At 37.0% G+C, this 27,781-nt stretch overlaps 1 protein-coding gene across 6 annotated transcripts in view; it reads left to right on the top strand.

The window, feature by feature from the left end:
- The window catches only part of Cntn6 (contactin 6), a 342,570-nt gene that overhangs the window by 166,906 nt on the left and 147,883 nt on the right, over positions 1–27,781 (top strand). For all 6 annotated transcript variants that reach the window (XM_075983306.1, XM_075983312.1, XM_075983307.1 and 3 more), the window contains one exon: positions 25,048–25,143. In XM_075983306.1, coding sequence (XP_075839421.1) covers positions 25,048–25,143 — 96 coding nt within the window. The remainder of the gene's footprint in view (positions 1–25,047; positions 25,144–27,781) is intronic.

The following is a 27,781-nucleotide window of genomic DNA, read 5'->3' as shown; positions in this document are numbered from 1 at the left end:
TGTATGATCATATTGTTCATTTTTATCTTATTATATTGTTTGCTTGGTATAGAGCATTATAATGTAGCCAAGGCTAGACTTGGGAATCACTCTATAGCTTAGACTGTATTCAAATATAGCTCTCTTGTCTTAACTTCCTAAATTCTAGCGCCACAGACATGTGCCCTGACATCTGTTTTATCTAATTAAATTTGTTTTATATCTTAGTGAACTAAATAATCTCAATTTTTCTATTATATAATTTGTTAGATTAATGTTACCTGTAATTTAGATTTTAACTGATTTTCTTGTCCAATTTATATTAAAGTATGAACAAAGTTGTGAAACAGTTTGGGAGGGCTTTTCAACCATTCACATGTTACATAATGAAGACATATGAAAGACTGGTGTGGAGACAGAAGAAGCTGGCAATATTGGAGAATTAAATAACAATTATGCATTTTTTACTCTTTGGTCAATTGTAGCCGACTGTAAATACTTAGTAGCTGGATTTTTCAGGAAAATATGTTAAACATTTTAAATGTCATCATGTCTTGATTCACAGCCTAGTTATGATCTTTGTTTAGTTTTCTGTTAAAGACTACAGAGTAATTCCTAAACGTGATTTACCATGAACATTGATAGTTTTCCATCATAAGTGCTGTAAAATAGGACCATATTTATTTTAACTTGCTAATGGTGTTTATCATATAGAAATGTTATCATGCAAACTAAGCTGTTGTTAAATTAAATTTATTTCTTATTTCTTTAGAAATTTTAATTTGTGTTATGCATAAGAACATGTTCCCAAGCTCTTGGTTATAGGCCTATTTTGTACAATTCTCTTCTAATTTTTTTTTTTTTTTTTTTTGGTATTTTGAGACAGGGTTTCTTTGTGGTTTTGGAGCCTGTCCTGGAACTAGCTCTTGTAGACCAGGCTGGTCTCGAACTCACAGAGATCCACCTGCCTCTGTCTCCCAAGTGCTGGGATTAAAGGCGTGCACCACCACCGCCCGGCCTCTAATTTCTTTTCTTACCTGTGAGCTTTGTATCCCATGGGAAGTTCCTTTAGTTCTGAGACTAAGGGAAGTGCCTAACTTTGCTTCCTTCATGAGGTTGTCTCATTTGCATTTAGTAAGTAGTCCACTGTTGACACAATGACTTTCCAATTAAATGCTGCTATTACTAGATCTTTGCTGTGTTCACAGTATCATGATACACTGTAGTAGCTAGGAGTATAGTTAAGTCCTCTGAAGAAATCTTCCACTATGCTGTTTCTCCTGGCAGAACGAGACACTAGTTCGTTTTAGTGAATTGTTGAGCCTACATTTGTAAATCCAGATGATAGTTCTGTAGAGAAAGCCTAGTTATCAACTAGAGCAAGCTTTTAAAATGGCAACTCTGCCTAGATTGGGGTAGTTTAGTAGCTTTATTTTTCTTGTGAATAAGTCAGATACAAAGTATTTAAAGGCATCATGAAGACACCACATCTGAACTTGAGAGATTGCAGAACTGCCTTTGAGTCCATTCCATCAATTTCATTTTAATCTGATTTATTTGGCTATATGTCTGCTTCCCTCTGCATTTCCTGTGTCAGCTTTATCACAAATCACTCCCCTGAAAGTTGTATTGGAAAAGCAATATGTATGATTGAGATACAGTTAACAACAAAGCCCGTTCAGGTTCCAGGGCTGTGATATTCTGTTTGATAAAATTTAGTATTTGAAAAGGAGGGGAAAGCATTATTCCTACCTTTTCTTGCATTACGGGAGAAGTTCTTTGTATCACCTCTACTTTCATTGTAGTAAAGTCACTGACTGATATTCCAATAAATAATTGCCTGCAATATCCACATATCCATGATTTTGGGTATTGTTTTTGTTACATGATTGGGTGAGGGAATACAAAAAGATAGTTGAGGTTCTGAAAAAAGCATAAAGTCTTAGCAATAAAAAAAGAATTTTCATTGACCAGAATCTAACAAAATCACCAAATTCATGTCTATTTCACTGTCCTAATACAAGTAAATCTTGCTTCATATGAGTCACGAAGCTTAAATGTCATGTGGCCAGACAGTGGTGGTGTCTGGTTCATGTTTGAGGGATTGAAATATAACTCATAAATACTTCAGGTAAAAAAGAATGAAGCAACTTGGTTTTTCAAATAAAGCAAGTATTACTCTAATGTAGAGCTTAGGGTTGTTCAAAGTCAGCTGTCTATATTTTCTTCTGTAATTGACCATTTTATAAATGTAGATCCAGATCTTCTCACTATTCTTAGTTAAGGTTTTATCTGTTGTATGATTCAACCACTTTTTCTTACAGGAACTGACATTCCTTCCATCATAAATGTTTGCTATGATAGTTTTAATTGTCAACCTGACACTATCCAGAGTTACCTGGGTGGTCAGTATCAATGAGGGAGTATCTAGATCATTTTGGTCTATGAATATATAAATGGGGGAGAGTGTCTTAGTTAAACTAAGGGATGTTGAGCTGGGGAATGGTGGCACACAACTTTAATCCCAGCACTTGGGAGGCAGAGGCAGGAAGACTGTAGAAGTAGGGGTCTCTTGTTCTTTCAGGCCACCTGGCTAGCTTAGACAGAAACTATATTACATAAAACACTGCTTTACCCATTATCTCTAACTTCTTATTGGCTACCACTCACATATTAATTTAACCCATTTCTATTAATCTTTGTATCACCACATGGCAGTGGTATACCAGCAAAGTTCAGCTATCTGACTCTGGCTGTAGCTCCATGGCATCTCCTTCACTCTGCCTTCTTCCTTCCATGCTATAGACCTCCTGATGTAGGTCATCTGTTGATGGAGTAAGGTCATTGGTTAAATTAAAAGAAGCTGCTTGGCTCTCATTGGTTAGGAGATAGGTGGGAGGAGTAAACAGAACAAAACGCTGGGAGGAAGAGGAAGTGAGGTCAGACTCGACAGCTCTCCTCTTGGGAGCAGACACCTCAGAGAGAGATGCCATGTCCCAGCTCCCAGGCAGACGCAAGCAATGAAGCTCCGACCCAGGATGGACATAGGCTAGAACCTTCCCGGTAAGCGCACCTAGGGGCGCTACACAGATGATTAGAAATGGGCTAAATTAATATGTGAGAATTAGCCTAGAAGAGGCTAGATAGGAATGGGCCAAAGCAGTGTTTAAAAGAATACAGTGTCTGTGTAATTATTTCGGGTAAAGCTAGCCGGGCAGGCGGCTGGGTGTTGGGGACTCAACCCCGCCGCCGCGCACCATATTACTACAATCTGTCTATGTGTTGCTTTCATTGGTTAATAAAGAAACTGCCTTGGCCTTTTAATAGAGCAGACAATTAGGTGGGCAGAGTAGACCGAACAGAATGCTGGGAAGAAGGCAATAAGGCAGACACCATGATTCTCCTTTCCGAGACGGATGCTGGCTAGACTCATGCTGGTAAGCCAGGACCTCATGGTGGCATACAGATTATTAGATATGGATTAGTCAAGATGTGAGAGTTAGCCAATTAGAGGCTAGAACTAATGGGCCAGGCAGTGTTTACATGAACACAGTTTCCATGTAATTATTTTGGGGCTTACCTAGCCGTGTGGGAGCTGGGCAGGATGGAAAGCAGGCCTGCTCACCGCATCACTACAACCTCCCATACCATTTCCCCGTTTCTCTTTTAAAAAAAGGAAGGTTTTTAACTTTAACATAGTAAAATTACATATAATAAAACAGGTTTCAAGCAATAATTGCAGTTATAATATTTATATCTATCTTATCTTTTATAATAACTAAGGAAAATTATATTCTTCAACTCCATCAAAGAGACCAAAAGGATATAATATTGCCTAAGTAAACAGGAAGTACATTGTAAGAAACTTTCAAAATTCTAGAATTGACAGAAACATCTCACTGCCTGGATAGTCACTCAAAGTTCCTATGAACCAATGGGCATCCATCTTCAGCTTACAGGTCAATAGTATCTGGAAGACTTTTTCATGAAGCAGGAAATTTCAAAGACAGTTCTGTCACTTTCTTCTGTATTCTGCAGAAAGTCTCACAGACTCTTTCATGAAGCAGGAACCCTGTGGGGGTCATCTCACCTTTAAGCAAGTTCAGGAGTCATTTCTCTGTGGGTCCTCCATGTCTAATTCAGCAGTCCAAGAAGGAGCAGTTTCTTTCCCTAACGGCTAGCAAACCATATATGAAGCCTCTTTGATGCCCATTTTCTTCTTGAAGTAATTGCTGCTACCAGAAGCAGATGTGTCTAATTGTTATAAAAAGTCTTAAGTTCTTAAACATTTTATATGCCATATTCTGAAGGTCTCTGAAAGATTTGAAGAATACCTAACTAACTGAAATACATCTCTATATATCTAGAAAAACTAACTAACATGACTACAAGCCTGACTATTATAGATGACTCTCTATTTACCTATATTTCTTAATTATACATCACGCTTTTAAATGAGCTTCACAATCACAATATTTTAATCAAGAGCAGAACTATATATACATATAACAAAATTGACCTTAAATTTGTATCAATAAACCAAGATCCATACCAATGCAAATCTCTTCAGCTTATCCCCCTTTAAATGTAAACAAACATTTATAAACAATACTTGGGAATATGGGCATAGTTTTTTCAAACTGCTTTCTGTTCTTTATAGGGTGAAGTATTTTTTGTGGCAGTGTTCACAGCAACCTTTCAGTGGGTCTTGATCCATCAAACCATATTTTTCTGGAAGAAATCCACAGGTTCTCATCGTCTGTGAAAATAAAAGAAGAACCTCTTTCCCAAAGCAACATATCCTTAGATTCAACTTCTGAAATCAAGATGCCTTTCTACTATGCATGATGGCTTGTCTTAGCAGCCTATACAATGAAATGTCTCTCTGTACTTAGCTCCTTCACAGTCAAAAAATTCAAAGACAACACAATAATATACATAATCCAGAATCTCTGTGAATTTTTTTTATCTTTATATGGCTTATTTTCTTTTCTCCTTTTAATCTATGACTGTATTTTCTCTGTTTATTTAAAGACATTGTTTTACATTTTAAAAATGATTTAGTTCTTTTTATAACTCTCTATACTTTTTTCTTCCCTATCCCAAGCCTCATACATTTATCCAACACTGTGACCCATTTAGAGGTCTTTTATGTCTCCATCTGTCCTATTGTGACTCTGTAATTCTTTTTACTGTCCAGAAGCACTTCTTAAAATGCTAAGTACTTCTTAAAAACTTAAGCTGTATCATTGCTAGGGGAAATATGGAAGTTTCTGCTTGCCATACACAATCCAGCATGGCAGAGCTGCTAGCTGCCTCTGAGAGACATGCACAGTTCCCATCTCTAGGCAAACAGCTGTAGGAGGAGGTCCCGCTTGTTTGTCTGGACCATCTGACTAGCTTAGCCCCAAAATAACCACATAGAAACTGTATTAATTAAATTACTGTTTAGCCCATTAGCTCTAGCTTTTTATTGTCTAATTCTTATATCTTAATTTAACCCATTTTTATTAATCTGTGTATCACCACATGGCAGTGGCTTACCTTGTAAAAATTCTCAGTGTATGTCTCAGGTGGATCCATGGCCACTCTCTGACTCTGTTTTTTTCTCCCAGAATTCATTTGTGTCTTCTCTGCCTACCTAAGTTCTGCTCTAACAGGCCAAGACAGTTTCTTTATTCATTAACCAATACAAGCAACACACAAAGGGGACTCGCACATCACTCAGCTGTTCCATTCTGCTCACAAACCCCACTCAAATGCTCTGTATCCCAAAAGGGCCAGACATCATGCTGGCAGCAAGACTCAAAAAACTGGCATTTCAAAATGGTATGGCTTTTTTTCTGCTACTAATGAATCAGGAAAACCTCCCTTAAGGGAGCTACAGAATGCTGCCAGCCAAAAAACAAATGAGGCTAAACTTTGTTTTTCTCTGTTGATAATTCCTTTTCAAGCCTTTTTAAGGTTTTTTAAGTTGACTTAGTTGGTCATGTGGGAGCCAGCAGATCTTTGTGTGTTCGATGTCAGCCTGGTCTACAAGCACTAGTTCCAGGACAGGAACCAAAACTAGAGAGAAACCCTGTCTCAAACACCTCCCCTCAAAAAAGAAAGAACCCTAAGGGATGTTGGAAAACCCAGTCCACTGTGGGCAGACACATTTCCTGGTTTTGAGCCCTGCGCTGTGTCAGTGTAGAGATGGGCCTAAGACGAAGACATTTTATTTTTGATGCTCTTGACCATGGCCATGATGTTAATATATGTTTTAAATTACTTCCCAGTTTTCTTTTACTTTTATTCTGTAAAGGAAAACTTTCTTCCCTCAGTTGATTTTCATGAGGAATTTTTTTCACAGCAACAGAAATAAAAACTAAGACCCTAGTCAATCTCATTTATCTACATAAAGGATTGATGAAGTTTTTAGTCTGTATATACCAGGTGTTAATAAACTTTTCTTTACATAGATATATTATTTCAGGATAAAGTCAGTCTTCAGTCATATTTTAAAAAAAGGGTGTGGCTATGTTCCACCATGTTCTATTTACAAAAACAGCCATTGCACTCAATTTGGCTAATAATCTATAGTCAAGTTATGATAGACTCTTGAATCCTGGCTCTATTTGTAGGCTGTGAGATTTGGACAATTTATGTTCTGAGTCACAAATTGTTATATTTGTGCAGTTAGAGAAACACTGTACATAAGAAACTTGAGTGTACTAGTGAGATAACTCTATGCTTACCTTAAGGTCTCTTGCTAAGTATCTAAGTTCAATTCCAATAGCCACCTGGTTACAAAGGGAGGCTTGTAACTATCTATGACATTTATCTTCTAACATTCACGTGTAAGTAGTAACTCTCATAAATGTACACATATACATGTAAATAAAATTCAAAGGTTATTATCAGAAGCACAATTATTAAACAGTCAGAGTCAGAAATTGAGGTTCAACCTGAATATGTGAAAAGCAAAACAGCCAGCCATTGGCTCTTACTTAGACCTCAGCCTGAAATAGCAGTCCTGCCTCCCAGAATCTCAAAATGAGAAAGTCTGATAGCTGTCTCCCCTGTGTTATATTCCTCTCTAGGGCTGGGATTAAAGACATTTACCACCATTGTTAAAGGCATGCACCACCTGATTCCTATGACAACTAGTGTGGCTACTGGAATTAAAGGTGTGTGTTACCATAACCTGGTCTGAAAGGCTGACCAATGGAACTGTTTTACTCTCAGATCTTCAGGCAGTCTTTTATTTATTAAAATACAATTGAAATTCCACTACAATTATTAACCCTTACCTATGGAAGTGTTTAGACGTTAAGGCAAATTTTATCACATATATTACAGTACAAATATAGTTATCTATAATTAATTACTTATATATCCACATCTATATGCAGGTATAGGCAAACCTAAACATATCTTAAAGCATAGTTTAGAATTACTTTATCTTCACGAGAGTAAGAGAAATTACTTGTTTGAATGATATAAACAAAAATTGCTTTGAAGTAAAAATTTAGTAGAAAAATGTGCACGGTTTGAGGCATAAAGGTTGTTTAGGGTCATTCTTCTGTCTTTAGGCAGAAATATACTTAAGCCAATGCAGATCAGACCATGTCTATTTCTTATAGAGAAGCAATTTAGTGAAAATGCCTAGGTACCATTTGCAGAAGTACAAGCTTTTGAATACAAATTGACTCCCAGCTTTTAAGTGACTGTGGTGACAAGCAAGAGAGCTGTTTTCAAAAATGCAGAATATCCAAGACATTTTTGTTGACGTTTCGGTGGGTCAATTGCTTTGCATGCCTGATACTTACAAATGGGGTTTCAGACTCAAAACACCCAGGGGCTCCATCAGTACTTAATATGCATCATGGTACCCCTCAGGGTCCACAAAATAGTCTCTATATTTTATATTATTAGTATTATTAGTCACATAGTCTCAAATTAGGATTCAGTGCAGATGTTTGATGTTGCCGCATGTTCAGTTTGCTGAATACTGTAGAGAGTTTCCTTGCCTGTGTGACATTTTCCCTGGATACCACCACCATGATAGTCATCATACCATTGCGTGCCTGAGGTGACATTTCCAGGAAATAAAAGCAAACTTGATGCATGTCCCTAATTCATCATATTCTCTGGTTCATGAAGAAATAAATAAGGAAATTGATGTTTCAAATTTAACATGAGGCTTTTGAAAACTCCATGTATGGAGTGTGAAATAAATTAGAGAAACACTGATTCACCAGGAAAAAAATAGTTTTGTTTGTTTCACTTATGCTGGAAGTTTGCCTTGAACAATGCTTGGCAAATAGGAAGTTTTCAAAAGATTTGGCAGCTAAGACTTGTTTTAGATGTCAGGAGCATACTCTCTTCCTCTTCAAAAACAGATGTCATGACAGAGAGAGAGATAAGCAGAGTATTTGCATGGTGATCCTAGGGAGGAGGGTAAAGGACAAGGAGGAAAGGTAGGGAATGGGAAAACCAGAAAGTTTGAGGTAATAATTGAGTCATGCGTGTGAACAACCGTGTCTCAGAAATGCAAAACAGATCTTAGGAGCATTTGGCTTTTGTTCAAGCAAGATTGGCTACTTTCTTACTGATTCTCATAACATTGGTCGAGAGTCACTCCTGAGAACAGAAAATCCTCAGTAGTCAAACAAATTCCCTCTGGAAGGATGTGCATACCATGGGACACACAAGAATTCAGACTATCTCAACCATAGAAATTACATTTTTAAGGTAGTGAACCCTCAACTTTTACTGTCCTCAGTGAGACTGGTGTATTCCTGAGTATACTGGAATGATACAAGGTGAGGAGTTACTTTATAGGGACTAAAACCATATATCATATATTACAAGAGCAAGAATTCCCTTATTTTGTAAAATTTTAGTCATTCTGTGAGAAAATTAAAGAAACTGGCTTGTGTGGGGCCTTGGAGCCCATGGAATCTTGGTAGGAAGATAACATGTTTGAGGTTATGTAGGGCTAAACATTGAGGACAGTCAGACTCTGTGTCAGGAATGAAAAGAAAAATATAAAAATGACAAAGGAAATTGGCTGTGCATTAACATTTATTATATCATTTAAATATTTAAAGTCATCCATACACTTAATCAGTCACCAAAGCCTTACATGGTTCACAAAACTTATATAAAAGTTCATAGTTAGCAGGCCAGGAAATTAAAATTTTTTAATATCTACTTACTTCTTGTGCTCTCATAAGTGAAAAGAGTGTATTTCTGCTCTTCAGTGAGTATGAGCCTTGTGATTAGGCTGATTTATTCTATCTTTAAAATAATTGAGATACATAACAGGTTATGAAGAACATTAGAATGTGGTCTTCTTGATTAATCATTATCCTCACTTTGGTAATTATTTTCTGTCCTTCCTGTGAAAGAGCAACTTGGGATGCCAATATGGAGCTTCTTCCAGAACAGATGCCAGGCAGTCAATTGCTCAAATACTAGAAGTAACAGACAGGAAACCTTGACAGTAGGCTCAAGAACTGAGAGGTTCTCAGAGTATTGTAGCAAAGATAAGCCGAAAGCACACTGCAGGGTGATAGCTGATAGAGCAGGGAAAGTGATCTTTGGAAGACAGAATGAAAGAAAAGAGGAGGAAGTGGTGGGTCTAGTCATTGGCCTTCTAGAATTTATAGATGCCTTTTATGCTCTGAGGTTTTTCCTGACCATTTGAAATGCCTCCATCCTTTGATTTGAATGAAGCTAATTCTTACTAATGCTATGCAAATGGACATAATGTGCTAACAGAATCAGGAATGATCTAGAGAATGAAGCAATCCATGACTCTTGAATGGTAACACTAAGTTAAAGTCAATAGTACATATGTATGTGTGCTAGGATTTCAGTTCAGTTCAGTGACTTAGACAATATTATTTTAAAACATCTAGCAACTTAGTAATATACAGTAAAACATATACAATCATACTCATATCTATCACATAAAATGTTTATATAGTCTCCCTTCTGAATCTGAGTGGATAGTCTCCACCACCCACCTAAGCCTCTCAGACCTAACAGTCTCCAGTTCCTTTATGTAAACACAGTAGAGTATTTGCATATAATTCACACACTTCTTAAATTTTCGATAATTTTAGATTAATTTTAAAGCTAATTACAAGTGCTATGTAAATGTATTATTTGAAGCTACAATAACATAATTGTCTATACATGTTTAGTGCAAAGACATAATTTTTAAATTTACTTTTTGTTCTTCAGTTAAACTTCATTTCCTAGAGCATACAAACATAAACTCAAATTAATATATATATATATATATATATATATATATATATATATATATATATTTAACTCTGCTTGTAGGGTGCTTGCCAAGTATGTACAAAGTTCTGAGTTCAGTCTCTGACACTGTCAACACCAGGTATTGTGGTATACACATTTATTTTTACCATTTGGAAAGTTGAAACAGAAACATCAGAAGTTCCTGGGTCATCTTCAGCTCTATCATTATTTTTGAGGCCAGTCTGACCACATTAGCACCTGTCTTAAGTAAGTAAATAAAGTAATAAATAGAACATATAAAAAAGCTTAAAGTACAAATAAATTTATTTGTATTTATCCAACATGCCAGTTAAATAAACTTAATCTTTGTGAGTTGATTTAGGTTCATTTAATAACACATATTGGACAAGTTGTTTATATTGTCTTGTCAAAATATTAGAAGAGAATAATTTCAAATGTCAGAGTTAAATATGATCCTCTATTCCATGGTATTTTTTGAGTGTATTTTATATAAGACACTAGATACATCCGAGAACACTGAGAAGCAACAGTTTTAGCAATAGATGATTTGTATTGCACCCTTAGTCTCAAACGCAATGCAGTGATTTTGAAGTTATACCCCCCATAGGTTTACTTGGTCCCCAGGTGGTGATGCTCTTTTGAAAGACTGTACAAGCTACATGAAGTAAGCCTAGATGGAGGAAGTGGATCTTTGAGGGGACATAATTTGAGATTTTTAGCCCGTCTCTTCTTCATCCATCTCAGTTTTCAGTTCCACACAGAAATGAGGAATGGAGGAGTTGTAGTCATACGCTGCAACATCTTGGTGCCACCTAGTACCACGTCTTCTCACCTTAATGAATTAAATGCCCTTAAGTTAGAAGTCAACAGAAATCTCTCCCCCATTAAATTATTTCAGATAGGTATTTTGTCACAGCGGTAAGAAAAATAGCTTGTCATCACAGAGTCTTCATCCACTAACTTTTGGAAGCAGATATAGAGCTCCACAGTCAAACGCCAGGGCAAACTCAAGGAGTCTAGCTGAAGAGAGGGAGGAGGAATTATATAAGCAGGCGGGGTCAAGATAATGACTACAAAACCCACAGACATGGCTGACCTGAGCTTTTGAGAACTCAAGACTCTGGACCAACAGTTAGGGATCTCATAAGGGACCAATCTAGGCCCTCTGCATTTTGATGATAGGATTGGCAGGGCTGCGTCCCTGGCACCCGGCTGCCCACATGGCTAGCTTTACCCAAAATAATTACGTGGAAACTGTATTCTTTTAATCACTGCTTTGCCCATTAACTCTAGCCCTTACAGGCTAATTCTCACATCCCGATCAACCCATCTCTAATAATCTGAGTAGCATCGGTCTTACTGGGAAAGATTCTAGCCTACGTCCATCCTGGGTCTGAGCTTCATGTGTCTGCCTCAGAGAGCAGAGCTATGCGTCTGCCCGGGAGAGGGGAGCATGGCATTTCTGAGCTTACTTCCTCTTCCTCCCAGAATTCTGTTCTGTTTACTCCTCCCACCTATGTTTTAAACTATGGGCCCAGCAGTTTCTTTATTACTTAACCAATGACCTTCCTCCATCAGATGACAGTTGTGTAGCTTATTCTTTTATGGGGCCCCTAGCAGTAGAACCAGGACCTGTCCCTGATTCTTTGTAGAACTTTTCCATATGGTGCGATGGCTTGCCCTGCCTTGATGCCAGGGAGAGGAGCTTAGTCATGACTCAACTAGATATGCTAGGTTTTGTTGACCACCATGGGAGATCTTACCCCTTCTGAGTGGAAATGAGGAAGGATTGGATAGGGGGAAGATAAGGGTAGAAGGGAGGGAACAGAAGGAGAGCAGGAAGGAGAAACTATGGTTGTTAAGTAAAATAAATAAATATAATTAAAAATAAAAAAAGTAACTTGTGAGTATAGAACTCAAATATTCTCTTTGTACTCTGTGAAACAGTTTGCATTGAAGTCAATAGGATAAAAACCTTGGTAAACTCAGAGCTTATGTATGCAAAGGGTCTCTTAGAACACGTCTTTACTTTTTGTTCTTTTGAGAAACAGAAGAGATGTTCCATTATTTCTTAACTCTACCTATTATGTCTCATACAAGTCACTAATTTTAAATGCTAGCTATCTAATGAAACCATCAGCACTAGCTCCGTCTGGGGAAGGGCACACTCAATATAATGGCTCCCATGAACCAACATTACCAAATATCTTTCCTTAAAAATCACCATGTTAAACTCTATGGAGAGTCACAGAGATGAATCTCGGGGCACTGTGGATGCCATTGTTCCTGGAAATGTGAGGGTATCTCCTGAACTAACATTCTCACTCTTTGTGCATGACAACCATAGTTAATCACAAGAGAACTTCTATTTACACTCTTATTAGATTCTTGGGAAGCCATGGCCACTCTGAACTTTTTTGCTTTCAGGTGGCACAACTTAAATCAAAGGTGGCACTGTATTTTACCAAGAGATAGAACCTAGCTGTTTACTCTTGGATAACATGGCACTTTACATATAGGCTTACTTCCTCTTCTCTATCTCAGTATTTTCACTTATGTTTAGGAGGAGTAAGTAGAGTGATTTCTTAATGTTTAACCATGTTTCTGGATCAGAGCAGGATAGGAGCCCTTAGCTCCTTATCTTCCTTTAGCTGTGCAGTCTTGGACAGGTTGCTTAACCTTTCTGATCATCCATGTGTAGAAATAAAATGAGAATAAAAAAAATGCTTACATGCCATTTTCTTTATGAAGTATGAGGAACCAGAAAGGGACTCAGTAAATATTATTCTCCTTCATTCCTACTACAGGTGTTGTCTTCATGCATTTGATTCATATTTAATAAATATGCACTGTCCTTTGATTTACCTTGGTGTCCACTGATACCTCAGTATGCTACCTATCCTCTACCATTAAGATATTCCTTTAAGAGACTTAATTTATTCTATTAATTAATTAAGAATTTTAATTAGTAGAATTTTAAGTGCTCAGCTATAAGACAAAGACCCTGATGACACAGCACCTGATCTGCTTCTGCTCTCCTACAGCTTTATTTGCCCAAGGATCCTGTCTTCTAACTCCTCTACTTTGTGCAACTGAGTGATGCTTATATCATTTATCCATCCTGGGATGCACAGATAGCCCTGAGAAATCTCTTCAGAGATTAGTGACTTAAAAGATTGTGACATTGTTTACTTTGTACAACAAATTGTGGGAAAAATGAACATTCACCCAAAGTCAAAGCCCATGACTGTGAAAACAAGAAGCTTAGGTTTTTATTCATCTGTTTGTTGGTTTATTTATTTGTTTGTTTGTTTGTTTTCCTAACTACTCAAACACCAAGCTAAAAAGTTGCATCAGTTCCAACAGGAATGCATAGCTTTTCTGGCTAGTGCGGGGTCCAATGATCCTCCATCTAACAACCTGTGTCAAGTTGGTAAAACAGGCTGTGGAATAAAGTACAACTTGATATGGCTGTACTCAGAATAAGATTTGTGTGCTTTGGACTTGAGGCAGGGTTTTATTTTGTTGCTGTTTTCATTCACTGAACATTTGAGCTATCCACTGGGATGTAGGAAAGGAAGACATACTTTTCTTAGGTTGGTCCATAAGGAGCGCTCATCTGTCATAAAATTGATATAACCTGCATCTTTTGATTCTGCCTTTTGACATCCATAGCACACTCTGATTCATTTCTGTAACCCCCCTTAAAAATAACCATGCCTTACAAAGAAAGAGGCTCTGATTTTTGGTATGGCTTGTGAGAACCGTTGTACTAATTATGCCTCTCCTCAGTTGGTTTGTGATTTTCTGTTTTGTTCTTTGTCATGGTTTAAACAGATAGTTGTATTAACTGGTGACTTGTGCTAAATATTATAGATAGGGTTAAAGTGGGTCTGCTGTGTCCTTTATGGGAACAATATTACATTCTCTTGAGATTGATGTAGGAGTACCCTCTGTGTGCTGTAAGTACCATTAATGAATAAGAAAATGCTTTGGCCTGTTGAAAAGGCAGAACTTAGTTAGGCGGGGAAGACAGAATTGAATGCTGGGAGAAGGAAAGAGTCAGCGGAACACCATGGAACTGCCACCAGAGATAGACATGCTGGAACTTCAGCCAATAATCCACTGCCATGTGGCGATACACAGATTAATGTAAATGGGTTAAATTAAGATGTAAGAGTTAACCAATAAGAAGCTAGAGCTAATGGGCCAAACAGTGATTTAATTAATATAGTTTCTGTGTGATTATTTCAGTTCCGGGTGGCTAGGAAAAACAAGCAGTTCCTTGCAACATGAAATCTTCGTCAACATTTGCTCAATTTTAAAAGTGGATAAAAATGAAGTAGAGATTTATGAAATGGTCGGTACCTTATGTGGCAAAGTTAGTATTAGAAAGAATTATGTGGTTCTAAACTTATGCCCTGATCATTATATTATTTGATCTACTTTGTATGCCTATACATATATACATATATTGTTTTCCATTCAGAATCCCAGAAACTGTACACTAAGGTTTTAAATAAAATGGCATATCCAGTTATCCTAAACTAGCAAACCTACTTCACACCCTCATTCCTTTTAGTTCTTCTCATCTAGTTTTGCTTAAGATGCATTTAAATTTTATTTACTCTTTTGTGTCTATGCCACATATATGGGAGTGTTCACAGAGGTCAGAAGAAGCTAATCATTCCTGGAACCAGAGTTATAGGTCAATGACAGCTTCCTGAATTGGGTGCTGGGAACTGAGTTTGAGTATTCTGGGTGAAAAAAAGCACTCCTAATCATGGAATCATCTCTGCAGCCTCTCATCTGGTTTTAATTGTAGAGGATATTCAAACTTACGGATCAGGTGTAAGGCTTTCCTTCTTCCCCATCCCCTTTTCCATGGGTATAACTGTTATTGTCATTATTCATCAGATAAGTGAATTTATTATAGTAAGTTCTTCATCTGTATCATATTAGAGGTCTTAGTTACTTCACATGCCTTTACTTGTTCTATTTACTAAATCCGTATCTTTTTGAAAATCTAGATTCTGGACTGATAAGAGAAGAAGATATTGGTCTCCTCCTCCAATTATTTTTTATTTACTTAAATGCCACAGAAAATAGTTTTCTGGCAATTTATCATTGGCAAAAAAATGCTCACTTGGCCCTATACTTATTCATAAATTACTTATTTTGATTTTATTTCTTAGCTTGTGAGGGTGGGTGGGTCTGGGGATGGGTTTTGGGGTGGTGTATGCATACCACAGTATGGACGTGGAGATTAGAGGACAGCCTGTGGAAATGTATTCCATCTTCCTATCAGGCCCAAGGGATCAAACACAGGTTGTCAACTTGGCAGCAAATACTCTTACCCACTGAGCCATCTTGTGGCTCTCTTATTTATGAATTTTAATAGAAATACTTTTACATTAACAAAAAATGGAATCAAATTTTAGTTGGGATTCTAAATGGATTTGACACCAGAAGCTCTTAAAAAAGGCTCTTACTTCCTACTAGGATATTAGCATTCCAGATTTGTATCTAATATCAAGTTTTAGCTATTGCTTCTTTTACAGGATTTGACAATAGCAATGCACTTTATTAGGTTATGTCATGTTATGTTACTGAGTTAAGCTAGGAAACACAATAATATCAGAAACAATGGAACTGCGTATAGAGCATCCAGAGAATGAGAGCAGAAAATGAAACTGGGCTAAGCAGAGATATTTTCGTATGCCACTTAATAAAAGTCTGAGAAAATTAATAATACAACTAAGATCTTCTTCCTATTCAAACCACTCAAAAAATAGAGGAAAGGAATAGAAGTATGGAGAAATATGAATTCAGTCTTGAAAGTTTTAAATAGTTTGTTTTTTTCATTCTTAATTTAAAAGGTCCTTGCATTTATACTTGGTAGTTCTCTGGAAGCAATACAGAACTAGGAGACTTTCATTGGTGTCTTTGAGCACTTGAGTTTTGCTGGGTAAGGTATCTGCATTTCAGCGCTCAGCACAATGTTTTTGCCTTAGGCCAAAACAAAACACTCATCTTGAACCTGGGGAGCTGCAGCATGAAGGTGAGCGTGCTCCGGAGTCCTGTTTACTCCAGTGCACACTTCACACTGAAACTTCTTCAGATGGGTTCTCAAAGAGGGGAAATAGTATTTGATTGCTGAGAAGCAAGGAGCTGGAGAAAATAAATTTCAGTGCTTAAAGTCAGATCTAATGGCTTCAAAGAGACAAGTAATTGAAATTGCTTTTAAGGCATGGAGCAAGAGACAAACTGAGCAATGCCTTAGGTTTGGGAGCAGATTGCAGAGTCTGTGTCTGGGGGAAAGCTTAGTGAGAGGACATTTAGTCTGGTTTTCAAATACAGATATTTTAACGCATTAGTATTTGGAAATAATTTGTTATTTCCTTGTATCCTTTGGAAAAGCAGTACATTTTTCTTAATTTCTCATTGATAGAAGGAGTTGAAGTAAATGATTTGATTTATTTTAGTTCAGTTTTTAGAGGGAAGAGTGAATCTCTTCCTCAAAGGACAGTAATGGGGGTGGAGGGTTGTTGAAGAAAGAGTAGGCATAAGCAACAGACAGTGTGGCTAATGGAATACACACCTTTACTATAGTTCATGGTAAAATGCTTGAATTAGATCTTGATAAAAGAGGAAGAATGGTATAGCCCCAGAACATGTTAAGAAGGATTTTTCTTGCTACCCCAGGGGCTTTGTATCTTTAGGTAGATCAAAATAAGGTCAGAGTTCACTTTTGCATTGATGTGAACATAGAGTTAAACCAAGAAACAGACAAGGATCCAGAAAAGTCAGAACATCTTTAGTCGCCACTCTGGAATTTACATAAATTCATCAAAGACATTTTGCCTTTGGTTGGTTGGTTGGTTTGGGCATGGACTAGCAGGGTAAGTTACCTTAATGTCATAACAGAGAGACCCCACCTGACATCTGCAGCAGCAGCACAGAATACCATGTGTTCAGAGCATGAGTTCAGAAAGCACATTCTTGCAATTTTGACCTGACACCTAGCAACCAATGAGCCTTTCAGCCTCAGCTTCCTTCTCAGCTCAGTGTGTGAGCCAGTTTCAAATGCATTACAGGCAGTTATGAGGGTTCATTGACTGTTCTCATAAGGATTTGTGGTCCATGGTAGCTATCCTTGATCTGTGAATAAGAGAGGAAAATAAGAGAAACACTTACAGTGTTAAATTAAATGATTTTTTTCCATCTTAAATGTTGGAGACATGTTGTTCAGATTTTTAACAATAACATGTACTGTTTTGCAACCCATGTGGACATTTTTTCTCTAGTGAAAATGTAGTTTCCCTTATCCTCAAAAGTTTAAGTGTTAGCTGGCTGATGGTCCTTAGGTACTCATTGCCTTCCTTCAAGCTTATGAGAGTTGGCAAGTCATTGGCCCCCTTTGGTGTCAGAAGCTGGCAAAGCCAGCACATCTTCTGAATGTGATCCTCAGGACTTGGCATCAAAAGCACAGTTTCTTGCTTTAATTAAGCTGAGATGCATTCCTACATGTGACAGCTGCAAAGATGTATTCTCTTTACAATTGAATGTTGGAATACTTAACATTGCATGGACTTCATTTTAAGGACATTTTTTTTAATCTCTTGTCCCTCTACTGTACCATGGTGGTTCTATGAGAGAGCATATGGCCCAGTAATTCTTTAAAGCTCATTTTATGGGCCATTCTCGGGCACGTCCTGCTGGCCTTTGGAACAGAGCCTTGTTTGTGACTGCATTTTTGCTTATGTTTCTGCCAAAAACTTCCACCAAAAAAAATAAGGCAATAAAGCCACAGGGCCCTGTAAGCTATGGTCATCAGAATAGCTTAATGAAAGCAACTTCAACAATTGAGGTCTTTAACAGCAACCAGCACTGCAGGACTTAAACTCTGAACACAAGGACAGCCTGTATAGGTCACCTTTGTGGTTTATGGGAATATCTCAAAATGTTAAAGAATTCAAGACGATCTCAGGGAACAATCTCACAGCAAGCTATTTTTCTCTTAAGCAAAAAGAAAAAAAATGATAGGGTAAAAATAGAAATTGGAGAGAGATACATGTAAACATTTTAACGGTATTATATAGCAAAGAAAATATTTGTTGGATGCTCTTATTGCTACATAAATTGATTGGCTTTTGCTGCAAGTTTTATCTCAACTAAATTGTGATTTTAGATGGTAGAAAGATATATGAAACACAGACTAGATACAGAAAAATAGATCCTGATAGAAGGAGATTCCTGTAAGGGGCACCTAGTGTGAATAATTATGTCTTGATTATGATCTATGTGCTACTAAACAGTTTTGATATCAGAATTATGAATTGAAACCGATGAACTAGTGACATTTTGCAACAACTGTGTTTTGATAGCTCGCAGGGTTTGTGCGACTTTTTGAGAGAAGGTGATTTTCTTGTGCTGCTAATAGGAACCCTGTTGTAATCACAAAGATCTCAGAAAAATTATGTTACCAATGGATGACATTTACCTGGAATTGAAAAGTAATGGTTAAGAAATAAGGGGTCTTCTCATCATGGTCATAATGAATTCTGATTAATCCTAAAAACCTGACCCATGTTTCTGGGTTTAAGAGGCTGACAATTTGACACTAGGGGCATTCAATCCAAAGTGTCCTAATATCACACTGCCCTTCAGTTTCTCATCACTTACCTTGACAGGGTTTTTCTTCCTGTGACCACTAAAAATGAATGATAATTTAATGATCTCTTTCAAATATAATAGTAAAGGGGGATAAAAATATTCAGATTAACCATCTCTTGGAGCTACAAGAAATAGAAACAATAGGTCTATCTATTGACTGTTGTAATAGGATCGGCGGGGCTGCGTCCCCGGCATCCGGCCACCCACATAGCTAGCTTAACTTGAAATAATTACACGGAAACTGTATTCTTTTAAACACCGCTTGGCCCATTTCTATCTAGCCTCTTCTAGGCTACCTCTCACACCTGGACTAGCCCATTTCTAATAATCTGCTGTAGCCCACGAGCTGGCTTACCAGGAATGATCCCAACCTGCATCTGCCTGGAGTGGGAGAATCACGGCGACTCCCTGACTCAGCTTCCTTTTCCCAGCCTTCTGTTCTGTTTACTCCTCCAACCTGTGTTTTAACCTATGAAGGCCAAGCAGTTTCTTTATTGCTTAACCAATGAAATCAACAGATTGATATATGACACTCCCACATCAATTGACTATTAATTTTGAAATATAGTTAAGTAAGATTTTATTTAAAGGAATACAAAGTCATTCTCAAAGAACACACAGTTTAAGTCAATAGCTTTCTTTTATCAGTGCTGAAATTTGAACCCAACATTCTTGTATGCTTGTCAAGTGTTTACCACTGAACTGTGACCCTAATCATATTAATTTGTATTGATAGCACCAACATACATGAATATCTCTCAGTTTTTCTATAACCAAAAAGGAAATGGAATAAATTTGATTAAATAACACTGCACAAATAGCATGCCAGCCTTGCCAGATCCTCTGGTCGTACACAACTAATGACTGTTGATTAAGAGCAAATGGAAAAACAGGTCCAATTATGCGGATAATCAAATTACATCTTGGGGAAATTTTTCATTTCAGTCTGAAACAGGTGCTGGAGAGAATGGCTAAGATATTTGCCTTGTGACTGTGAGTGTGAGGGCCTGAGGTTTTTCACCAGAAACCCTGTAAGTAAAGCCGGAACTGATGACTCATACTTATAATCCCATCCCTGGATAGGAGATAGGCTCCTGGGAATTACTGGCCAGCTAAACTTGACCCAGGTGAGCTATAGGTTGATGAGAGATAGTGTCTGGAGAGTGACACTTGATTGTGTCCTCTAGTCTCCATGTGTATGCTCACCCTCATGCTTGCCCACCTGCACATGCATGAATGTTAAAATGTCAAGAACAGATGCATTACTAATCACATAACATGTCTCATGTATCTCTTTCTCTGGACACAGGACTTCACATTCTGAAAACCAAAACAGATATTTATTTGGGAAGTAATGTAGTTCCACTGCAAAAGTGATAACTAATGTTTGATGGGGAAGCTCAGCCAATCACATATGGCTAGGGTGTGGCCGCCTGGAGCCCATGTAGAAAAGCAGGGGAGAAAGGTGCACGTGCTCTCTCTCTATGCTGTGCTCCCTGGACCATTTCGGATTTCGGACCTCTCACTTGGTTAGCGTGACTTTCCCCCCTTTTCAATTATTAAAAAATATAATTGTTGTTCTTGAGCTGGTCTGGTTATTCATCGTACCAACCGGACACGCAAACACTACAAATGTTTCTTGCATTTTTTGTCCTCGCAAATAAACTAGCAAATATTCTCTTTCCAGTTTCATCTGGAGATTTGGACTATCCAAAGTTTTTATTCTATTCAGTGAATACTCTGTAGTCCATTTTATATTCACACCCAGATCACTTCTCCTGATTCCATTTTCTTACAAAGGGCTCTCCCTCCACATGCCCTTTGATAGCTTTTCTAGCTTAGCCAACAAACTAATCAGTAGAGTTCTCCAACGCCTTTCATGTTCTTCATAAATCTTCCCTCTTGTTTCCAGCTTGCTCTGAAGAGTTGAATTGTATGCCTCTGAACCACAAGCCTTTATCTACAGTTGGTTTTGTCTGCAAATGTCACTAAATTTGTTTTCCCAATATCACATATGATGAACAATTTCTGTCTAAACTTTGTTTTTACATCTTCATTGCCCATTCTGTATTTGCTCTTTTCCCTTTATCTTTCTCTTATTACTTCCTCTTATCTCATTGTTACTCCACCTCTGAACAGTTCATGTTTTCACTATTTAAATCTAGAGACATATTTGCTAAATGCTTCATATTAAAAATTATAGTGTCACTCCATATTTTTTTAATATAGCTTTAAGTAATTTATTTGTTCATAAATCCTCTTCTTGTACATCTATACTGTATATTTCCCCTATGCATGGATGAGATGTTCCAAAGACAACATGCCACTACTATAACATCTTCTTTGTTATAATATGTATAACTTTTCAGATCATACTATAGTGGGACTTTAAACAACCTTAAAACATACTCTAATGTAAAGTACACAGGGATTACAAAATGTTCATGAAGGAACTGACATACCTCATAATCTTCCAGTATAAACAATATGAAAGATTTTTAAAATATCCCTTTTATATGATACTTTGTAACAGTTTATTAAGTTGCTTATATATCATATGTATGTTCTTATTGTATTTCTTTTGCAATTTAGTATACTATAGATTTATTCAGAAATATGTCTCTCTCCTATTGTTTAACAATATGACATTAAGCAATGTGTTTTAGGCAGCTAAGTCTGTCTTATGATTCTCCTTTAAATGTCCTCTTGGTTTTGAAATTACAGGTACACACTACCATGCATACTTTATGTATTTTCCAAATCAATCTGCTCTGAGTTGATAGCTTCTTTCTGATTAATTGAAACAGGTATGATTTATAAGATGATTTATTATTACTTTTAAACAAATATTCTTCTTTTATATTAGTATAGTCCATATGAATATTGATTTCAGAACCCAAATTGTCTGCTGAATGACAGCAGAAGTGGCTTCTTTGCACTATGAAGTCTGTACATCTAGAACTTTAGTCTCATTTATTTTTATTTATGGAGGGAATAGTCTCCTTTCCCTGACATAGCCAAGCTTGGTCCTCATATGCTATATTAGGTCTGTGCTTTTTTTCATTTCCTTTGAAGGATGTCTGAAGGTAAAAGGTTAAATTACAGTAATAAAGAGATCACTCAATAAATGCCTCAAGCACAATAGAACTTGCAGTTTTGATCCATACAGCCTGCTTTAAAAATAATTAAACTCATTTTTAATGTGCCATATATTTATACAACATATAGTGATCATATCCATCCTTCATTTCCAATGTCCACCTCCTCCTAGAGAGCCCCCAGTCCATCTCCGACTAAGCTTCATTTCATTTCATTATTTTTCATTAATAATACATAGAGTCCAGTTATGGCTGTGCATAGGCACATGGGTATGTGGCCACCACTTGGACTTGAGCCACCTCCCAGTATTACATCCCGAAAGCAGAGTGATTCTTCCTCTCTCAACAGCATCAATTACCTATAGTTCCTGATTCATGCTGGACTTTTGACTAGTTTGATTTTGTGCAGGTAAGCACGGTGCTGTGATTTGATGTGTAATAGACATGTTATATCAAGTATCAAGAAGTCTTTATGTCTTAGATCTCTTCCACCTCTACACCATGAAGATCCCAGAGCTTAGTGTGGGAAGGTTGATATATGATGTACCCACAACTGAGTGTTTAGAGTTATTTATACTTGGCACTCAAACCAGGTATGAGTTTCTGCATTAACTACTACCCATTACCAAAGAAGCTTCTTTGGCCAAAACTGAAAGAAACACAAGTCTATGCTATCAAGAAATGTTTAGAAGACAGTTTGACATCATGAGTGTTTATCAAAGCAAAAACAGTAGGTTTCTCCATTAAGGCCTATGATCTCTCCAGATATGGTTTTTGATCAGATTTATAGTACCTGGTATGAAATGCCCCCTCATATCCAATTGACATGCAAATAAGTACATTTTCAGTATTGCACCAATTCAGTACATTTTACCAGGAAGGTCAGTATTTTAGCATGTAGAATCTAGCATCTTGTAAGACCACTGATGTCTTTTCTCCCTTAACCATCTTCATAGTAAACCCTGGCACCACATAAGCTTTGTGGGAGGAAGAAGTGTTTTGTAGTCAGGTCAAGGTTGATTTCTCTACGTCCTATAAGAAAAGCGAAAGGTGTCTTCAGCAGTAGGGTCTTACCATGTGGTTATGCTTGGAAACCAAGAGCAATGGGCACAACTTGTCACAAAGTCTCTTAAGTAGTCACATAATAGTAAATCTTTCATGTGTTGAGGGAGCTGAGGACTGCATTCCTGCCTCCTGCCTCCTGCCTCCTGGCTGCCAACTAACTTATGCCCCGATAAAACAACACACAAACTGTATTCTTTTAAACACTGCCTGGCCCATTATATCTAGCCTCTTCTAGGCTAATTCTCATGTATTAATTTAGCCCATTTCTAATAATCTGTGTAGCACCACTAGGTGCGCTCACCGGGAAAGATTCAGAATGTCTGACCTGGTGGCTTGCTTCATTGCGTCTGGCTCTGAGAGGAGCTGCATGATTTCTGAGCTCACTTCCTCTTCCTCCCAGCATTCTGTTCTGTTTACTTCGCCTATCTAAATTCTGCCCTATCAGATGGGCCAAGGCAGTTTCTTTATTAGCCAATGACCTTCCTCCCTCATTCATGTCTGAAAAGTAACTTTTGAATAGAAGTTGCTTGGATTTTGTTTTCTTGGTGTGTCAAGAGTTAGTGAAGTTGAGTGAGAAGGAACTCTGAATGTTTGTAGAGTTGCAGTCTCAAACACAGGAACTGCTACTTTTCTGATATATATATCAGAAATACATACATACAAAGAACTCTGGAGAACATACCATCTAGTTAGATAAGTATGTTTGATTTCAACCCTGCTACTACTGAAGAATTGAGAATAGATCCTTACAGACAGAAAACTCTGATTCCAAATGGTCACTCTGTTAACAATGTACTTTTATTTGATACATCTGATTTTCCTTTTAGATGCTCAACAGAATAACAGTAAGTCAGATCTTTGCTATTAATTGTTATTACTAAAATATAGCTCCTGCACATAAACAACATTCCTATCCTTTAGAAGGCAGATCTGTTTACTAAATGAGTGAGTGAGTGAGAGAATGAATGAATGAATGAATGAATGCATGAAGAGAGGGATGTATTTTACAGATGAAGACATTGATGTTCAGAGGGAATTGAGCATTTGCCCATTACTGCAGTTTCGTTTACTTTTTCTAGGAATGTTGAGAGATTTAAACATTAGCTCCATGGTTTATGAAGGTTTCACCCATTTCTGAATTTTTAGACTTTCTCAATGTAGGGAATCAAATCACACATCTCAAGTAACTTAGAGAGACAGCTTTCTGAGGGAATGTAGACAGTAGAGGATGTGCTATCTCATAGGTCCTGTCAGCGACAGCTTTGTTTCTCAGGCTGCTATATCATAAATCTGAGACATTCTCTAACCATGAAACATCAGCCATTAATCTAAGAAGACAGGCTTTAGCATATTGACTGCATAACCATTATTTATTTATTTATTTATTTTTATTTACTTCTGTTTGTTTTTTGGTTGGTTGGTTGGTTGGTTGGTTGGTTGGTTGGTTGGTTGGTTGGTTTTTCAAGGCAGGGCTTCTCTGTGTAAGAGTTCTGGCTGTCCTGGAACTCTCCCCATAGATCATGATGGCCTTGAACTCACAGAAATCCACCTGCCTCTGCCTTCTGAATGTTGGGATTAAAGGCATGAGCTACCACTACGCAGCAAGCATACACTTTTAAATACACTTTGTCCTGACATATTAAGTATGAGCTATGCTTAGACGACCACCTGTTGGCTTACAAACTGTCTGAGAGAATAAAAGCAAACATAGTGAGTAGCCATAACAAATGTGTTTATCAAATCTTTACTGAATGTAAACAAAAGACAGAAAGACTTTGTGAATGAATCACAACTGTAGATAAATTATCCATTATCTTCATATTCTCTTCAGCCTAATTTGAGTATCTGCTACTCATAACAATCAAAATAAGTTTCATTTAAGACATCCAGATTTTTATGAAACTCTGAAAAGTAAGGAATTCTAAACCTGTTTTCTTTGTTTTCTAAGATATTGAAGACTTTGAAACCAAAACCAGAAGCACAGTGTCCGTCCGAGAAGGTCAAGGTGTGGTGCTCCTCTGTGGCCCACCACCACATTTTGGAGGTATGTTGTGGGTAGTTTGTGTCAGCCAATCCTTGGGCTCCATTGGAAGGTAAAGGAGGCACACAACATCCTAGAATAACTGACATTTCACCTGCATTCATAGGATCTGAGAAAGCTCCAGGAAGTTCACCAGCCACCTAGACAGTCCTGCAATCTAATGATTTTTTTAAAAATACTCTTCATATTTGGGCAGTGGTGGCTCATACTTTTAATCCCAGCACTATGGAGGCAGAGACAGGTAGATATATCTGAGTTTGAGGCCAGCCTACAGAGCAAGTTACAGGACAGGCTTCATAAGCTAACAGAGAAACTCTGTCTTAAAAAAATAAACAAAACAAACAAAACACAGCAAAACAAATAAATCTCTTCTTTTAGCTACTGGACAAATATGTCCCTGACAAGATGATGCTGGGAGGTCTAAACAGTGCTGGTGTTGGCCGTGCTATAAAACTGAGTAGATGATCTGATGCTATGGCCCATCACTCAGGACAATGTATATGTCAATGAACTCTGAAATTCAGCTTCTTCTTACATAGAATTAGGCAAACATTATTAACAGTGTCTTATATCTAAATTAATTTGACTTATATAATGTACCTTAATAAAAATGAAAATTAAAATTATTTCATTTTTTTATAGTTTAAGCTAAAAGGTTTTAAGCAGAGTCTACTGGAAATTGTCCCATGTAGGCATCCCAGACATTCATACTGCCTATACATATTAGCTTCCATACAAAAACGGGAGAGTTCCTAAAAAGATCAAACATATTCTTTTAAAATAAAAGGCAAATTTGTGCTTCTAATGTTAAACTAAATTTTCTTTATAAGTCTTTAAAATATTTTATTATTATTTTCATTTTATATCACCTTTGTGATGTGCCAGCACAAAAAGCAAAGAAACCTAATTAGAAGCTAACAATATATTTTTCCTCACTCCTAACAAATATGGCATTATGTTCACCTAAGGTGTTAGAGAGTTGCTATGTGCACAATGCTGTCTCAGCATTAAGTTATATTCTTGTAAAGTGCACACTAACATTTCTTATGTTTTGGATAGTGTCTTTTTTTCTTTCTTGACCTTATGGAAAATTCTATTGTAACAATGTCTGGTATTGAAAAATAAGGAAATACTAGGTCCTTTGGTACTTTGACTATATTCAAAGATTCCTGGCAGTGTTGAAAATTTTTCAGTCTTAGTTTAATCATGGATGATAGAAATGAAAAATAATTGTGAGTAAACCACACACACACACACACACACACACACACACACTCAAGTAAAAACAGTCTTTTAAAACATTCTTTTAAAACAAAAAGGCCTTACTGCCATGTAATGAGTCCTATGAAACTAAATCAGTGGATAACACTGAATACATTAAAGTAAGAACTTTGTAAGGAACAAGACTCTTAGATGAGAGTGAATGCAAGTTTGCCTATTTCCATGGGCAATGATCAGAATCATTTCATGAATATCTGACAATGATGATTTCTGGGTAGCATAACAATTTCCTCCTGGAAAATTTTATCATTGATCAAAAGTAAATTTATGTCTTTGACAAAAGGTTTGATGGAATAATAGTTTTGAAGTAGAACATAATATATCTTTGTGTCTTCTCATGGCTTTTGCTCTATATTTCTTCTGGGTCATACTTTCATTAAGAGCTTTTTATTTCCCTGAGTTTTCCTAAGTGTCTGCTATTTGTTTGCAATTTTTCCCCATTGGAATTGTTTTCTCTACTTTTAAGTTATTGACTTTTATCTGCTACTTTGCCAAAAAGGTTTGTTAGTTGTGCTGAGATGTGGCACTTTTATATTCATTCATTCTTCTTCTTTTTCCTCCTCCTCCTCCTCCTCCTCCTCCTCCTCCTCCTCCTCCTCCTCCTCCTCCTCCTCCTCCTCCTCCTCCTCCTTCTTCTTCTTCTTCTTCTTCTTCTTCTTCTCTCTTTTTTGAGAAAGGGTTTCTCTGTGAATCAGTCTTGGGCTATCTTGAAACTCATTCTGTAGATTAGTAGGTCTCGAACTCACAGTTATCCACGTGCTTCTGCCTCCCATATGCTAGAATTAAAAGCATGTGCCACTACCTCCTGGCACATTTTTCCAAGTAAAATAAAATATTTATCTTATTTATTTTGTTTTTTTTGTGTGTGTGTCTATTTCCATGAGTCAACATATTTTCTAATTCTTATGTGTTGATATCAATATTGCTTCTCTTAGAAATCAGTTATAGACTCCATAATGACAGCAGGTCATAAAGGCTGATGGTTTTTAAACAAATTATGTGCAAGTTAGTTCTGTGCCTTTCTGTCCACACATATCTAGTAAGTGTGTTCAAAAAGTCTTTCTACATAAAGGGAAAAGTCATAATAATTTTGATATTATTAGCATATGAGTGTGTTTTATTGTTCCTCTAGTATGTTCACAAAATTATATTCAAATCATCTCTTAACAATAGAAGTATTTGAAATATATTTAAATATGTTTTATAAAGAAATATTCTAAGAACACAAGGGAAATAATTAACGTTTTTGAGTTCTATAAGACTTTCTGTAAAAAAAAGTGTCTGTGCCCCAAAACAAGATATGAAAAAGAGTTCATGGATGTTGATGGAGCTGAAGGCCACTCTGTTGTATGAGGAGAAG

Source organism: Microtus pennsylvanicus, chromosome 8 (genome assembly GCF_037038515.1).
Source record: "Microtus pennsylvanicus isolate mMicPen1 chromosome 8, mMicPen1.hap1, whole genome shotgun sequence".
Classification (NCBI taxonomy): domain Eukaryota; kingdom Metazoa; phylum Chordata; class Mammalia; order Rodentia; family Cricetidae; genus Microtus; species Microtus pennsylvanicus.
Note: the sequence above shows the minus strand (reverse complement) of the source record. Positions and strands in the feature narration are given on the sequence as shown.